We start from the raw sequence: 18,926 nt of genomic DNA on the forward strand, positions 1-18,926 counted from the left end.
TTCATCTCAAGCTATCCCTGGACCTGCTTGGACTTGTTGATTTCATCTCAACCTATCCCTGGAGATGTTTGGACTTGCTGATTTCATCTCAACCTATCCCTGGAGATGCTTGGACTTGCTAATTTCATCTTAGCCTATCCCTGGAGATGCTTGGATTTGCTGATTTCATCTCAACCTTTCCCTGGAGATGCTTGGATTTGCTGGATTGTTTTTCTGTTACTGTTTTAGATACAGGCATCCAAACATTTGTACTGATACTTATTCCACATACAGTGACGATGGCAGAACTCCTGACGTGACACATGAAGGCTGTGGATCATTTTATCTGAATGGTCACTCCTGTGGCTTGTTGAGTCATCCAGAACACAGCAGCAATCTGGAAGGTGGATCAGTAAACATGCAGTATCAGTGAAGAACTCATGGCGGTTCACGCAGTGAAGTGTTCTGTAATGAATTCCTTACAAAGATAAATCAACTGATGTATAGTAGTGCCCATGGAAAAACTATTAAAGTCTGGCTGCAAATCTAGACTTTATGTCTTCATTATGTAAGCAGGGCATCCCAAAATCCTTTTCACCAATGCATGTTCCACAAATGGTCACAATGAGGGAAGATTACAGGATTCCAAACCAAGAGCTATTACTTTTAAAACAGGATACAACAGGATTCTTCTCCTCCCATTGCATCAGGAATCTACACGTGGGCACATCATAGTAAACCAAACAGCCACTGATGCAGACACTGGTACTCTTTTTGAAAATAAATCGAAGAGAGACTTCTCCAATTCTCCTGTGGCTGTAATGGCTTTGTGTCCATCATCTTCCTTTGAAAGAGAATGCAGAATTAAGTCCTAGTGATCTATGTGTAAGTGACGTATGAAGGCTTTTACCAGGCTGACAATGAAAAGCTATGATCTCAAAAGTTCTCTCAGTAGTTCCATTGTTTCATAATGTAAGATAGGAGCCCCTCCATGTGCATTGAGGTACAGCAATATAATATTAAAATTGCCACCTTAAGATTCTGATTAATTAAACATCAGAAACAACAGGCAGTGCAGGAAACTGCTTCCAATGATACAAATATATATTACAGCACATCGATTCCATGACGATGATTGCAGATTCCTTGCTTGGCATTGCACACAGACACGCATACTCTATAAGACCAGCTGAAGAGCAGCGACTTTAATTTGGCTCATCTCCACTGTTCACCACTGTGGAGAGCTGCTTTAAGAATATGGTCCTGTCTGTCTTTATAAAACCAGGATCAAATATCTCATTCACACAAACAAATGTGCCAGGCATTTATTTATTGCTTTAGTAACATTATGCTAAGAATGGGAACTGAACATTGATGTGCTGAACTTAAACAATGCAGTAAAGGGTCTTAATGTACCCTCCAAATCAGTACATTTACATTTCTGTTTTCATGTTTTCTACTCTAATCACCATTAGGTGGTACAGTATAACCTCCCCCCAATGCAGACACCTGAAGCAGACGCCCAAAGGTAACTAGCTGCTCGATTTACATTACTGAGAGGAGTGCAAAGTGTGTTTCTTGTTCATACAGGATCATAATAAATACATTAAAAACAAACCCACCTCCGCAGTCAAGCCTAATTTGGCAGCGCTAATGAGCGTCGTTATGGGTAATGTAAAGCAGATGCAGCAGATGTTTTGTAGCAGAGGTGTACTGAAGAACTGGATTTTGACCATGCTTAAATATGTAGCATTGGCAAGCACTTGAACACTGAATATTCTTTCTGTATACTTTTACAAAAACATGATCCTGATCACTGCTGAAAATAACAGCCATGATTGTATAAAAGCTACACAACACGAATGGAAGGTTACATCAGGTTTTTAGAAAAGTGGCTTCAATCAGAACCCCAGACTGTAAGGGCCTTATTCTGCTCCATCAGTTCTATAAGCGAGGGAGAATTACAGTATGAGATGTGATGTGTGGGGTCTCTCCCTTCTTCTGAACAGCCTCATTCTGTTCCATCAGTTCTATAAGCGAGGGAGAATTACAGTATGAGATGTGATGTGTGGGGTCTCTCCTTTCTCCCGAACACAAGTTTCTAAATGAAAATACACATGCCGGTGATAACTTACCAGTGGTTATTAAAAGGAAGGGAATTTGTCTAGCAAGTACGAACATGACTTAAGAGTGTTTCACATGGTGTCCCTGAACCTCCGTTTGAATAATGATTACACAGAAAACTATTTCAATTCTAGACCCCACAAAGCAGAGGGATGATCGGGCATCAGCCTCCACAAGCGTCAGTTCCAGTCTTAGCTACAAACGATTCAAACCTAGACCCCATAAAGCAGAGGGATGATCAGGAATCAGCCTTCACAAGTATCAGATCCAGTGTTAGCTACAAAAGGTTCAAACCTAGACCCCACAAAGCAGAGATATTTCAGGAATCAGCTTTCACAAGCGTCAGATCCAGCTACAAAAGGTTCAAACTCCTGTGCAGGTGCTTTGTTTTACTGCTGCATGTTTCCCGCGATTTGTTTCCACCAGCTCCTTTCTTATTAGACAGTTCCATTCGAACGCTGACTTACGATGCCTAGATCTACAAAACTGACAATCTCTCAACTGACAGAAAAACAGTTTGACTTTTTAAACAGCAATCCTCCTTTAAATGTGTGACTAAAATAAACAGAATAAACAGCTGCTGGTGGCTTTGCATACTGGTTTACATAGCTCTCATTGTGCAAAACAATATTCAATATTCAAGACATTGCCTTGCTCGCATTAGAATATCTTTTCTGGAACATCCATTGACTCTATTTGTAAATTATACATTGATACATAAAAGTATAAATGTTTTTATTCCAGCACTTCATGATGAGATGCATGGATTGTAATCAGCAATGCTCCAGTGTATTTTGTTTTGTTTATTCCGATGTAGTCAGACAGTATTTATGAGTTGATCATCTCATGTCAAACTTGTTTTTAATGCAAAATGCTTTATAATGTTATTTACACTGGGCCATGTGTACTATGTATTTGTTTCTAGTTTGCAAAGATAGAAATGCTTGCCGCTTTGAATAAATGCAACATTCTTTATGAAATCTTGGTGGACTTCATTAGAAATAGTCAAGGCAAAGATGGCAATATTATCTCAAGAGAGTATTGAACATGCAACACATGAAAAAGGTTCTCAAAACTTCAGCTAATGGCACTGCTTATGCAAGTCTTCAGTGCTTCATATCATCCTCTATGGCAATCCTTCTGTTTCTTACAATATGGCACGTGTGTAGACAAGAGTACAGTGCTGTTGAAGCAGCTCATTTAGGAGTTAAGGCTCCCTTTATTACTGGCTCCCTGTTCAGATACGTGGCCCAGTAGACTAGGTTGAAAGTCCCAAAAAGCACCGGGAACACGATCCTGGACATGTTATCGATCCTGCTGATGCTGTTGTAAGTCTTTTCAGCCTCTGGAGGCTTTGCTTCTGCAGGTTTCATCTGCACTGAGGTGCTGTTGGAAATGGTGGAAAGGACCGATTCCTTCATGATGTTCGCTGTGTTGTTCACTCCCACAGCCATGCAGACGTTGTTCGCTTTCTTTGTTAGTGCCATGGGAGGCTTTTTCTAGAAGCAAGGGAAAATGTATGTCAGAACATTATAGAGCCTTGCAAAACAATAGTCTTACTGGGAACAGATGCACCATTCATAGCCCACAAATACAGTAGCACCCTTTATGAATAGAGAGTGCAGTGTTGTACCCTCCACTGAGGAAGCAGATTACATCACCTTTCTCCCAGTCTGATGTTGTACCTACACACTACCTGCTCCACTCATACCAGATATGAATGACATGTATTCATCATTCAAGAACCATTATCTATGTAGTGCTTTTGGTGACATACTGTATCATGATACACAACTCAGTATCATTTAGAGGTATCACCATTCAGAGATTATTAATCATGTGTAGGTAACACTTTACATTAAGTGTGTTTTTATATAGGAGTTAATTGTACACATAGTAATTGTGTGTAAGTACACATGTATTTATACACAATTACATGTTATTATGCATAGTTACAATGTACTTACTGTGCCTATTTTGTGTATGCTATAACCCTAATCTTAACCCTAACCCTAACCCTAACCCTAAATCTAACCCTAACCCTAATTCTTTTCTGATACGTAAGTGCACCTATGTAAAGACACAGTAATTTGATCTCCCTGTACATAGAATATTTCGTTCACCGTACATAATTTTAAGCAGCCGCTATGTAAATACACAGTAATTTGAGACCCTTAACATAAAGTGTTACCCTGTGTATACAGGCACTCAGTAACACACACATTTCCAGTATGCAGAATCAATGCTAGGCCTATATTGATCAAACCTCCATTTTTCCCTTTCAGGATTTGGTTGCTTTCTGTCACTTTCTATACACTGAGAGGGCTTGACTTTTCAGAGCAGTGAATGTACAGTACACGCTGATATGAATGGAGAAGATTTGCACTCACCTTGGGTTGATGGGCTTCGAATGCTTTTTTCCCATCCCATGCCCAGCTTCGTTTGGTGAAATAATTTACAGTGGCAAATTCTATTAGCGCGGAGAAGACAAATGCATAGCACACTGCTATAAACCAGTCCATTGCTGTCGCATATGCCACTTTGGGCAAAGAGTTGCGAGCACTGATGCTTAACGTTGTCATTGTCAGCACTGTGGTGACACCTGCATGAAAAACACAACAAAAACAAAGAGATTCCGTCACAGAGGGAAGCAGACATTATCCTCAATGACAATGAACATTTATATACTTATACTGGAAATGCCATCGGCACAGACACAGTGATACACACACAGTCTGATTTACATATTTCTACTGGAAATGCCATCAGCACAGACACAGTGATACACACACAGTCTGATTTACATATTTCTACTGGAAATGCCATCAGCAGAGACACAGTGATACACACACAGTCTGATTTACATATTTCTACTGGAAATGCCATCAGCGCAGACACAGTGATACACACACAGTCTGATTTACATATTTATACTGGAAATGCCATCAGCAGAGACAGTGATACACACACAGTCTGATTTACATATTTCTACTGGAAATGCCATCAGCGGAGACACAGTGATACACACGCAGTCTGATTTACATATTTATACTAGAAATGCCATCCGCAGAGACAGTGCTACACACAGTCTGATTTACATATTTATACTGGAAATGTCATCAGCGCAGACACAGTGATACACACACAGTCTGATTTACATATTTCTACTGGAAATGCCATCAGCAGAGACAGTGTTACGCACAGTCTGATTTACATATTTCTACTGGAAATGCCATCAGCGGAGACACAGTGATACACACACAGTCTGATTTACATATTTCTACTGGAAATACCATCAGCGCAGACACAATGATACACACACAGTCTGATTTACATATTTATACTGGAAATGCCATCAGCAGAGACAGTGCTACACACACAGTCTGATCCATTTAAACAGATTCACAATGATCTTGCTTGGCACTGCCTCCCACACTTCAGCTACTCTAATTTCCATCTTGAATTGGACAGAGTGAAAAAGAAAGACATTCGTTCTCTTAGGGTTAGTAAGTAAGTTACTTCCTACAAGAAAACAGAAATCATGGTGAAATCAACAATGCTTTATTAATAACCATTTTTTTCACTTTGACTCTGATCATTATTTGGAACCTTGTAAAATGTTTTGTAATTATTCAAATCTAATAGAATGAGTAATGAGTAGAATTTTAAATTCAAGACAACATTATTGGCAGCATTCTAAGTGTCATTGCCTCATACATTCTAAAGGGGGCAGGACTTGAAAGTGCTGCAATCTTACATGTGAAGTGTGGATTGTTCACTCTTCAGCTCACAACACAGCTGCTCTGATAGAGTGTAAAAGTGTTGGTCACCATGACTACTCTGAACTGATGGTGTTACAGTGTTAGGCTGGGCTGCACTGTGTACAATACACCTGGCCAGATCAATAACCAGAGTTCTTAAAGAGTCATAAGAAAGTAAACAAAAACAGGGTCATTAAACACTGCCTTCCTCTTTGATTACTTCAACCAAAACTTACTGAAACATCAACAACCGTCCGAAACGCCAACAACCATCCAAAACATCAACAACCGTCCGAAACGCCAACAACCATCCAAAACATCAACAACTGTCCGAAACGCCAACAACCGTCCAAAACATCAACAACCGTCCGAAACGCCAACAACCATCCAAAACATCAACAACTGTCCAAAACGCCAACAACCGTCCGAAACATCAACAACCGTCCCTAACGCCAACAACCATCCAAAACATCAACAACTGTCTGAAACGCCAACAACCGTCTGAAACATCGCCATCCGTCCGAAACATCAACAACCGTCCGAAACACCAACAACCGTCCGAAACACCAACAACCGTCCGAAACAACAACAACCGTCCGAAACACCAACAACCTTCCGAAACACCAACAACCGTCCGAAACACCAACAACCGTCCGAAACATCAACAACCGTCCGAAACACCAACAACCGTCCGAAACACCAACAACCGTCCGAAAACATCAACAACCTTCCGAAACATCAACAACCGTCCGAAACATCAACAACCGTCCGAAACATCAACAACCTTCCGAAACATCAACAACCGTCCGAAACATCAACAACCGTCCAAAACATCAACAACCGTCCGAAACATCAACAACCTTCCGAAACATCAACAACCTTCCGAAACATCAACAACCGTCCGAAACATCAACAACCGTCCAAAACATCAACAACCGTCCGAAACACCAACAACCGTCCGAAACGCCAACAACCGTCCAAAACATCAACAACCGTCCGAAACATCAACAACCATCCGAAATGCCAACAACCGTCCGAAACGCCAACAACCGTCCGAAACATCAACAACCGTCCAAAACATCAACAACTGTCTGAAACGCCAACAACCGTCCGAAACGCCAACAACCGTCCGTTCTGCTACAGCAAACCCCAGCACACTCGTGTCAATAAAGGTCCTTGTTTTTGCTTATCCCACTCCAACAGTTAGAAAAGCACATTAGTTTGTCCTGCAATTAAAAGCATTCATTAATGCTGCAAGTTCCAGATGTGAGCAAGAAGGTTCTTTCATCTCCTGCATTGCGAGCGGCCGCTCCCTTCATTACACACAGGGATTCTTTACATGCCTCATTGATGACTCCTCAGCTGAACAGTTAGGGAGTGTCATGTGAGGACACACATGCAATACTATGTTTGTCAGAAACAGGCAAGCGCTGAACTCATGTCTGTAAACAATGGTTAGTAAATGCAAATATTTGTACTGCACAGTAAGAAGATCTGAAGGTTCATTGATCATTGGCTGGGTGATGCAACTGTCCTCATTATGCTGATTTTATAATTTGTTCATGAATAAATCATGTTCAGAATGTGCAGAAAGTCATTTCTGTTTTATAAAAGCACGCATCTTGTAGCTGAGTGTAAACAACAGCATGTACAGTGCAATTCCACTTGGGGATTTCAATTGATGCTGGGTTCCCAGGGACTGGATATTAAACATTCAAATTAAAGACACACACACAGACAGCTCTGGCCAAAAGATCTGCATCACCCTCTATATAGAATGAACTCATTTTGCTTCATAAAGTCCAATGAAAGCTGCTGAATAATGCTATGTTAACATATTGAATTACACACCCTCTATATAGAATGAACTAATTTTGCTTCGTAAAGTTCAATGAAAGCTACTGAATAATGTTATGTTAACATATTGAATTAAATGTCACTGTACTTTTCCATGTACTAAATGAAAAGCTGACATTTCATTGTGCTTTCAATGAGTGTATAAGGGCAGAAACGGGCAACTATGTAATTGAGAGCTAGCGCCTTCACTGCAGCAGCTTTAAACCTGATTTCTTTCACATTGGCAGGATCACCTTTACACACACACACACACACATATATATAATATAGTTCACTAATATATTATATATATATATATATATATATATATAATTATATATATATAAATATAATCTACGACACAATGTTAGTAGTACATTACTGTAGCACAGTTAGACATGTTAACATGTGTGTATGTGTATGTGTGTCATATTCATTTATTTTAGAAAGTATATGGGGCGTAATGAATACCTAGCACACTTTTTTTTTTTACTTTAAGTATGTATCTAGTATATAAACATAAAATAAATCATGCTGTTGCATTACTGTACACAGTACTGTACAATGTGGAAATAATACAATTCAAATGATTTTAGCACATTGACTATTTACCATAGCCTACAAAACAGATCATGGTGCTGCATTGAAAGTTTATGGATGCTACTAGTACCATATTTTACATGTAACGCCGCACCCACCTACGCAAATGAAATGGAAATGTGAGACATCAGATGGTGTGAGGGAAATGTCTTCTGCACTATAAGAGTGAGGGCTACCCTCTCTGCTAACTCGCTCCTCGATGATCGTATGAGCGAGGAGCTACTGCCTACTAGCTACATGGTACTGTATATACAGTGAGGGCTTCCTCTCTTCTAAATGTACATAGAGAACGTGTGAGCGAGGAGCTACTGTATATACAGTGAGGGCTTCCTCTCTTCTAAATGTACATAGAGAACGTGTGAGCGAGGAGCTTTGTATATACAGTGAGGGCTTCCTCTTCTAAATGTACATAGAGAACGTGTGAGCGAGGAGCTACTGTATATACAGTGAGGGCTTCCTCTCTTCTAAATGTACATAGAGAACGTGTGAGCGAGGAGCTACTGTATATACAGTGAGGGCTTCCTCTCTTCTAAATGTACATAGAGAACGTGTGAGCGAGGAGCTACTGTATATACAGTGAGGGCTTCCTCTTCTAAATGTACATAGAGAACGTGTGCGCGAGGAGCTACTGTATATACAGTGAGGGCTTCCGCTCTTCTAAATGTACATAGAGAACGTGTGCGCGAGGAGCTACTGTATATACAGTGAGGGCTTCCGCTCTTCTAAATGTACATAGAGAACGTGTGAGCGAGGAGCTTCTGTATATACAGTGAGGGCTTCCTCTTCTAAATGTACATAGAGAACGTGTGAGTGAGGAGCTACTGTATATACAGTGAGGGCTTCCGCTCTTCTAAATGTACATAGAGAACGTGTGAGCGAGGAGCTACTGTATATACAGTGAGGGCTTCCTCTCTTCTAAATGTACATAGAGAACGTGTGAGCGAGGAGCTACTGTATATACAGTGAGGGCTTCCTCTTCTAAATGTACATAGAAAACGTGTGAGCGAGGTTGCTACTGTATATACAGTGAGGGCTTCCTCTTCTAAATGTACATAGAGAACGTGTGAGTGAGGAGCTACTGTATATACAGTGAGGGCTTCCGCTCTTCTAAATGTACATAGAGAACGTGTGAGTGAGGAGCTACTGTATAAACAGTGAGGGCTTCCTCTTTTCTTAGTTCTAGTTGTATCAACGCAACCCTTCATACACTATCAACATTCACTGTTCTTCTGACATTACAATCCAGACTCCTGACCACTACTCTTATCTAGGGGGACTCGTACTCTAACATTGATTCTGTGGCAGCTTGCGCTCAATAAACAGCATCGGCAGGGTTTTGTGTAGGGTCAGGATAACGCTATGTGGAGATTGCGAATGACTGCCGGCTGGAAGGGTCTGGGATCAGGAATGCTTTCTTCCAGCGTTCAAACCTCAGTTTAGTTTAGAAATCTTTTAAGTCCCCTTGTTTTTTAGATAGGCATATTTACATGTGTGCATTGTTGTATAGGGAACTGGCATTGTTGTTTGAGTCCTGTTGTAATGCATACTAAAACCTGAGAGTTAGGCAAGGCTGTACTAATAATCCAGTACACAGTCAGCATGTGCCTATGTAACAGGGCAGTGTCGTGTGATGAGGCTGTCGTGAGGTGAGGTGGGGGTCAAAGCTCTAGACGACAATGCAGCCAGGCTGGCTCTTCTGCATTGTGGTTTCATTGCTCATTTGTTTTGAACATGATCCATAACTACTGAAGCTAGCATTTTCATCTAAATGTTGATCAAAATACATATGCTTGAAGGAAAATAGTTGCAAAACAAACTGCCATTAATAATAATAATAATAAATAATAATAATAATAATAATAATAATAATAATAATAATAATAGATTGATGTCTGGTAGCATTGCTGCTGATAAATGTATTGGATTGTTACAAGCTTTTTTGTTCTTCTTGTTGTTGAAATGCTTCATAAAACATAATCCATACTTACCAAACACAGTCCTTGCAGGCACTGACTCTCTGTTTAACCAGAACGACACCTGAGACAGGATAACCGTCATAATGCACGGGAGGTAGGTCTGGATTACAAAGTACCCGATTTTTCTCTTCAGATGGAAATGTGCCGTCATTACAGTATATTGTCCTGTAGACACAACGACAAAGAATGTTTAAGATTGTACAGTGCCGCGGTTACAGCAGGTGCGAACAGCACAGGGGGTGGAGTCGGGTCAAAGGCGAGCTGCTGTATTTAACAAAGACAAGTTCATTACGTTATTTATTTATTTTTGCAAATGCTCGCTGATGACAATGTGTGTTTCAGTATGTTTGTGTCATCTGAAACTTTGAACCCAATTACTCTCAGTTACTCTCAGTCAGATATTCTCACGTTATCTAACGTTCATTTTAAATGCGTGTGCTGTATGAGAGTAGAACTAACTACAGATTACACACTACTGATACACATAATGATTGGTGTGTTCGTTTCGACTGCATTGGAAAATAACAACGCGCTACTGTTAACAAGTCAAAATATCAAATGCTTATTTGGGTCTTTTAAGAATCCCTTCTAGCTGCACGGAACCGAGTCTGATAAACAGCCAATCTGCTCATGACTGCTGCTTTCTCTTGACAAAATCGGATTTTTGTATCTCACTAATCCATTGTCACAATCTGCATCCTCTATTTGAGACCCGCGCCAGAGAGCTGCCTACACTTCATTAAGAGCCATGCAATCTTGACGTTAAAAACCGGTAATTAATAGTTTCGATACGCTGAAAGAGATTTACCAGATCCAGAACAAACTTTCCGATTCCTCAGCGGCGGCCGCCCATCCACAATGACACCACTGCGCGGGTCCTTTTCCAGGTGCACCAAAGACTGATAGCGCCGACCCTCCTTCACATTTGGAAGGGATACTGGGAGTATAATTTTGGATTGTTCGTGGTTTTTTATGTGGTTTTAAATGGATTGAAAATGTTCACTGTCTGGATATTTCTTTTAAAATTCGTATATGTTTATGGGGAATTACCATTTATTACAGACAACAGCGCAGCCATGTTGGTCAACTGGTAAGTAGGTTTTATCTTATCATATGGTGTATTTAAATAGATTGGGAATGAAAAGAAACCCTTGATACTTTCGGAATGATGCGTTTCTGAAGTGCACCGCCCTGAAGCATACTGCCGGCACACTCTGAATACCCTGTCTGGTCTCAACTACAATGAGGTGTTGACTGCGCGACTGAAGCGAGGCTCTGTAGAGCAGGGAATTATTGTGTGCGTTTTCATTTATTTATCGATTGATTTTCATTTTTATGAAATCGAAACGAGCGCGTTAATTCATTCAAGTAGCCTAGAGTTGTTCATTTTATTTTGTATTATTATTTTGCCTAGTACATCATTTAGCCTCGCCGTCTCTACACCCATCTCCGCTTTAATCCTCCCGAAAGGGTAAAGCGGTTTACGTTTAGATTAGCCCTGCTAATTTCAGAACCTGCGGGCTGGAGATCCCATCAGAGGTTAGGATTAGTGTGTAAAGGTTCTGATTGAGCACGACCCCGTCCTGCACTGGAGGAAATGCCTCTCTACTGTTCTTTCGACAGCTGGTACATGTTCTGTGCTCATGAACACGTTTTCAGTGTATTTTATATACCCTGAACACATCACATGTTTTGTTTTAGACATTAATCTTCGAGGCTATTAGCAGAACCCCATATCTTTCGTCACCATTCCACCCAGAGATATAAGAAGGTATTACTGCTTTATGTAACTGGATTAAGCAGATGCCTTTCAATCCCACGTGTCATGCCGCTTTATTCCGCCCACGACACCCAATCCACATACAGTGACGTCACGGTCAAAATGCACTGTTCAAGTGACACTTCTCGTGGATTAACCCGGGATCCGGGATTGTTCAAGGTGTTTTTATGTTTTTGTTTTTTGTCACGTGGTATCCCAAGAAACAAGATCAATATACATTAAAATAACATTTTTTCTAACAACGTTTCAATACTGTCAGATTAGAGACTATGCAAATACCAGTTACAGGCTCCCGTTAAACGCATCTCCTTTGGAGGACAGTGTAGAATAAGGGCGAGTTGTATACCTGTGCTTGTTCTGATGACCTCCCTCCCCACTGTCTGTCCTATTAGATGATACTGGTTCAACCTCGAACCGTCTTCAGCCACAACAACAGAACGGGCGGCACCAGAGGTCCAGATATAAACAACTTCAGAGTCTGGATAGGCATCTGATTTACCAGGGAGAGAAAGAGGGTTAGACAGACCCTACCTGTGAATGCACACTGTGTACAGAGAAAGAGGGTTAGACAGACCCTACCTGTGAATGCACACTGTGTATATGGTCACACCATTCACTTTATTTGACAGCTGCCATACTCAAATTCTGCTTAGGTCTGCTGATGTAATTAAGCTGAGGCTCATTACTTGAAAGAGTTTACACACACAAACACCCACACACAAAAAAACACACACACACACACACACACACACACACACGCACAAACATCCACACACAACCCCCCCCCACACACACACACAAACACACACACACACACACACACACACACACACACACAATAGCATACATTCTATAAAATACTCCTTTCATCCAATTAGATGCTACTGTTTGCTTAAGGCAGGGATTATGCAGTCCAGTATACCAAACCTGTAGCCAGACTGCCACATTAATATCTTCATTTCAATGTGTGCAGTCCAGCGACAGTCTGCTCTTGCAATATAATGCACATTAATATCTCCATTTCAATGTGTGCAGTCCAGCGACAGTCCTCTCTTGCAATATAATGCACATTAATATCTCCATTTCAATGTGTGAGTGAAGCTGTAAATCTGCATAGATGGGATCTCTTTGAAGAGTTCATGTCATGATTCAGTATATATCATAAATTCAGCACATACTCAAAATGAACTGTGTGTTCATACAGAAGCACCTATGTCTTGAGTTTGGTCTTGTTGGCTGTCAGACAGCTCCAGTACACAGCAAAGTCTGGACTGGCACGGATGACCAGTCTTAACTAGGTGAAAGGGTTCTGCCTCTGTTAACACAAAGTGCCCGCCCCTGTGTATTATCTGTTATGTGTTGCGTGTGGTGTGTTTAAATGTTGGTGTATAGACATTGGTACACGGGATATAAACGGGTCTGTGTAACACGAGTGTTTAAAATGTATATTTGTATTTAGGCACGAGGATTGCACAGCACTTCACGTGCAAGTAAAATGTAATAATATGTGAGCACGAGGAATTGCACTTTATTAATTCACGTGCTGGGATTCAAGTGAATAATTAATTGGTAATTGAATCCCAGCACAATAGTATATATAGATGCACGTTGGCACATACTGGGGTTGGGTGTTCGGTGAGCGGAGAACGGGATTGGAGACGGAGGAAATAAGCAGTAGTAGTATAATAAGAGGAGAAAGTATCCGCTCACCGTGTTTGTCAGTGTCTGTCCGTGCACCGTTTTGTTAAGTTTAGTCTGTTTTTGTTTGTCTATTTATTTTGGCGTAGAGTGCCGTGTCCTGTGTTTTTCGTGTTTGTTTAAACCTTTTATTTTGTATTAAACCGGCGCCAACAGGCGTCTTCATCACTTCATTTCATCCGTCCTGTGTTTTGTGTATTTCATTCCTTTTCCTGGTTCTGACGCCGCCCACTTCGGCCGTCTCTGTGACACGTGGTGTCCTGCGTGGGATTTAACAGCGCCTCCAAGCGTCAGACCAGGAGAGGTTTTTTTTTTTTTGTGTGGGAGAAAAAAAAAAAAAAGGGGCGTCTTTGGATTACAAAAAAAAAAAAAAAAAGAAAGAAATGGGGAGAAGCAGGAAAGACGATAAAGAGGTGAGGGACAGGGAGGAGGAGTGCCGCCTAAGGGCCAGACATCCCCGGCGATGTAACCAGTCCTTGCCGGGGTGCCTCCTCTGCAACCAGGACCATCTCTTTGCCAATTGTCCCTTCCGCTGCCCCTACCAGGAGGGAGAGGAGGAACTGCCGCAGGAGAGGAAGGTGAGGAGGTGGCAGAGAAGGGGAAAAGGGAAGAGGAAGGCAGAGGTCCCACCGCTGTCTCCACAGCCGCACCAGTCCCCTGTATCAAGGGGAGACTACACACCGCTCCCACCTCCACCACCAGGAGACTACACGCCGCTCCTACCTCCATGGGCAGGAGCAGAGCAGCAGGAGCTGCCTCTGCCTCCGCCACCTCCACCGGCAGGGGCAGAGCAGCAGGAGCTCCCTCTGCCTCCGCCACCTGCCTCTGCCTCTGCCACCTCCACCGGCAGGCGCAGAGCAGCAGGAGCTGCCTCTGCCTCCGCCACCTCCACCGGCAGGCGCAGAGCAGCAGGAGCTGCCTCTGCCTCCGCCACCTCCACCGGCAGGGGGAGAGCAGCAGGAGCTGCCTCTGCCTCCGCCACCTCCACCGGCAGGAGCAGAGCAGCAGGAGCTGCCTCTGCCTCCGCCACCGCCACCAGCAGAGGGTGAATGCCTGCTGGGTCCCTGTCCACCAGCAGAGGGTGAATGCCTGCTGGTATCACTTCCCCCACCAGCAGAGGGTGAATGCCTGCTGGTATCACTTCCCCCACCATCACGAGGAGAGGAGCTGGAGCTTCCTCTGCCTCCACCTCCATCAGGGGGAGAGGAGCAGGAGCTGCCTCTCCCTGCACCACAAGGGCCAGGACTAGATGCTGGCGGTCCTCAGCAGCCCTTGCATAGGCTGCTGAGGGAAGCACGGGGAAGAACCTCCCGGCTGCAGTGGCCGAAAAGAGGGCCAACACCCGCACCCCAGCTTGTCCTGACTGTCAGCCTCGCTTCGCCCGGGGATGCCAGCCTCGCTTCGCCCAAGGATGCCAGCCTCGCTTCGCCCAAGGATGCCAGCCTCGCTTCGCCCGGGGATGCCAGCCTCGCTTCGCCCGGGGATGCCAGCCCCGCTTCGCCCAGGGATGCCAGCCTCGCTTCGCCCAAGGATGCCAGCCTCGCTTCGCCCAAGGATGCCAGCCTCGCTTCGCCCAAGGATGCCAGCCTCGCTTCGCCCAAGGATGCCAGCCTCGCTTCGCCCAAGGATGCCAGCCTCGCTTCGCCCAAGGATGCCTCTGCATCGCCTGGGGTTGCCCGCCGCTCTGCATCGCCTGGGGTTGCCCGCCGCTCTGCATCGCCTGGGGTTGCCCGCCGCTCTGCATCGCCTGGGGTTGCCCGCCGCTCTGCATCGCCTGGGGTTGCCCGCCGCTCTGCATCGCCTGGGGTTGCCCGCCGCTCTGCATCGCCTGGGGTTGCCTGCCGCTCTGCATCGCCTGGGGTTGCCCGCCGCTCTGCATCGCCTGGGGTTGCCCGCCGCTCTGCATCGCCTGGGGTTGCCCGCCGCTCTGCATCGCCTGGGGTTGCCCGCCGCTCTGCATCGCCTGGGGTTGCCCGCCGCTCTGCATCGCCTGGGGTTGCCCGCCGCTCCGCATCACAGCCGGAAGTACTGTGGCCGGAACCCCACGAAGGGGAGCTGCCGGCCACGAAGAAGGGGGAGGAGGTCTGGAGACCGCCAACCCCAGCAGCAGTTTCGCTGCCGGAGGAGGGGGAGGAGGTCTGGAGACCGCCAACCCCAGCAGCAGTTTCGCTGCCGGAGAAGGGGGAGGAGGTCTGGAGACCGCCAACCCCAGCAGCAGTTTCGCTGCCGGAGATCGTGGGGGAGGTCCGGAGACCTGCTCCCTCTGCAGTTTCTTCCCTGCAGGAAGAACGGTGGTTGAAGCCCCACCAAGGGGAGCTGCCGGCGCCGAAGGAGGGGGAAGGTCAGGAGACCACACCCCAAGCAGCCTTTCCGCTGCTAGGACTACCCTGGCAGGAGAATGCTACCCTGCTGACAGCATTACGACCTGTGGGCCCCTGGAAGCCTCTGGTCCTGGCCAAGGACTTTGGGCGGGACTTTTGGGCTTTTAAGGGGGGAGGTGGCCATTGAGGGCATGTGTGCTTTGCACAAGGGGGGGTATATGTGACAAAGTGCCCGCCCCTGTGTGTATTATCTGTTATGTGTTGCGTGTGGTGTGTTTAAATGTTGGTGTATAGACATTGGTACACGGGATATAAACGGGTCTGTGTAACACGAGTGTTTTAAAAATGTATATGTGTATTTAGGCACGAGGATTGCACAGCACTTCACGTGCAAGTAAAATGTAGTAATATGTGAGCACGGGGAATTGCACTTTATTAATTCACGTGCTGGGATTCAAGTGAATAATTAATTGGTAATTGAATCCCAGCACAATAGTATATATAGATGCACGTTGTCACATACTGGGGTTGGGTGTTCGGTGAGCGGAGAACGGGATTGGAGACGGAGGAAATAAGCAGTAGTAGTAATAATAAGAGGAGAAAGTATCCGCTCACCGTGTTTGTCAGTGTCTGTCCGTGCACCGTTTTGTTAAGTTTAGTCTGTTTTTGTTTGTCTATTTATTTTGGCGTAGAGTGCCGTGTCCTGTGTTTTTCGTGTTTGCGTAAACCTTTTATTTTGTATTAAACCGGCGCCAACAGGCGTCTTCATCACTTCATTTCATCCGTCCTGTGTTTTGTGTATTGCATTACTTTTCCTGGTTCTGACGCCGCCCACTTCGGCCGTCTCTGTGACACTGTCTGTGAGACACTGTTACAGAGCTCAATCAATGTCCCAGCATGGTGTTGGGAGGGACTGTGCATTACTAAAACTGAGATCTGGTCTACTCTGTGGACATTACTGATCCAATAGCACATCATTTTCCTGTTAATAGCTGGGTCCTCACCCTTACACATGAAATCAATCGCAAGACTTGTACTCAAAAATATTTTTATATTTATAAGTTGCTTGGGCTTGTACAGTATGGGATTTCTCCAGATTTTCCGGACCAAACTTTCACAGATTTTTGTCCTTGAATTTGTGTGTTTAAGATATCAGCAATTTAGCAAGCCTGATTAAGGATAACAATGACTTGTAACTGAAATGCCATGATTTTGATTGTCACTGTGACAGGCAGTCACTCAATAGCATACTCACAGCTTCCAAATTTAAGAGGGCATGCATGAGCATCCATGGGAAAGTCTTCCAGTTGCATAGGACATTCAGCAGAAATGGTCAACCTGTGCAATCAAAAGAGAACAACTGTGTAAAAATAAGGGCTGAATATTGTATCTTAATACATCATGGGTAGAATGTCATCTAGTGCACAGCCTACTCAAACTATGGAACGATGTCTTTCACAATAAGAGACACCCTACACACAAGGTATTGATTTATTATAAATCACACAAATGAGGCAGGAGCCCGGGAACGACTATGAAACATTCAAAGTGTTTTTTTCTTTAAGATTGCGTCGTGTCTGTACAACACAATTGTGACAAACCCATGACAGTGATTGCTTTCTTATACTATTTCTTCAGTGCCCCGTCCATGGAAATGCAAACAATAAGTTAGAAGTGGTGCTGGGATATGTGTGTTTCCTGCTGTGTGCTGTACAATGGAAACGGCTTCACTTGTGAGCAAGCACTATACCTTGAATAAACATGTATTTAAAGTGCAACCACGTAATGACAGCTGGTTCTGACAGGCATCAGCAGTTTATACATGTAATGACAGCTGGTTCTGACAGGCATCAGCAGTTTATACATGTAATGACAGCTGGTCCTGACAGGCATCAGCAGTTTATACATGTAATGACAGCTGGTTCTGACAGGCATCAGCAGTTTATACATGTAATGACAGCTGGTCCTGACAGGCATCAGCAGTTTATACATGTAATGACAGCTGGTTCTGACAGGCATCAGCAGTTTATACATGTAATGACAGCTGGTCCTGACAGGCATCAGCAGTTTATACATGTAATGACAGCTGGTCCTGACAGGCATCAGCAGTTTATACATGTAATGACAGCTGGTCCTGACAGGCATCGGCAGTTTATACATGTAATGACAGCTGGTCCTGACAGGCATCAGCAGTTTATACATGTAATGACAGCTGGTTCTGACAGGCATCAGCAGTTTATACATGTAATGACAGCTGGTCCTGACAGGCATCAGCAGTTTATACATGCTAGCTCCATTAAGCACACTTGATTACCCGCTACTATAATACAACAAATTATTATCTGACATTTGGAACTTTCCTCTAATCCTCTTTCATTTCTCCTCACTGTTCTTCTGTCCACATTCTTCTTTAGCTTAACCTCCCCCAACGTGTCAGGAAGGGGGAGTATTATGTGAATGAGTTTTTATTAAAAAAATAAAATAAAAAAAGGTCTGCTATCGACAGCAGTTACTCAACAGCTGCAGACAGAACAACGTGTGGTGCTGCTGCCATCTTGTGGAATTTGGACACATTACATTTCATTTTGGGAACTTAAACTAAGCTGTGCATGGAGGAGTTGCTTCCTAGAGTCTTCTGCTTTATACTTTTATATACTTTTATATATCCGGTTCTTACTGGAATTATACAAAAACAATTCAAGTTTTTCTAATATTTATTTTGGCATAAAGGAGAAGAAAAGAAATAGCAATGAATAACCACAATTCCCTTCTACATTTTTCTATAGTAAAAGTATGCCACAGTGACAGCGTAGTAAAGCGTAAGGAAGCGTTGTAAAGCACAGAGAGGTCT

The 18,926-nt window shown here is 43.7% G+C and overlaps 1 protein-coding gene across 2 annotated transcripts in view; it reads right to left on the reverse strand.

The window, feature by feature from the left end:
* Window positions 1–1,301: 1,301 nt before the first annotated feature.
* LOC121327461 (gamma-aminobutyric acid receptor subunit alpha-5-like) overlaps window positions 1,302–18,926 on the reverse strand; it is a 28,489-nt gene continuing 10,864 nt past the window's right edge. For both annotated transcript variants that reach the window (XM_041271512.1, XM_041271513.1), the window contains exons 6-10: window positions 17,331–17,413; window positions 12,403–12,546; window positions 10,289–10,441; window positions 4,494–4,705; window positions 1,302–3,602 (exon numbers count right to left, since the gene is read on the reverse strand). In XM_041271512.1, coding sequence (XP_041127446.1) covers window positions 3,300–3,602; window positions 4,494–4,705; window positions 10,289–10,441; window positions 12,403–12,546; window positions 17,331–17,413 — 895 coding nt within the window. In that variant the 3' untranslated portion in view covers window positions 1,302–3,299. The remainder of the gene's footprint in view (window positions 3,603–4,493; window positions 4,706–10,288; window positions 10,442–12,402; window positions 12,547–17,330; window positions 17,414–18,926) is intronic.

This window comes from Polyodon spathula, chromosome 15 (assembly GCF_017654505.1).
Source record: "Polyodon spathula isolate WHYD16114869_AA chromosome 15, ASM1765450v1, whole genome shotgun sequence".
NCBI lineage: Eukaryota > Metazoa > Chordata > Actinopteri > Acipenseriformes > Polyodontidae > Polyodon > Polyodon spathula.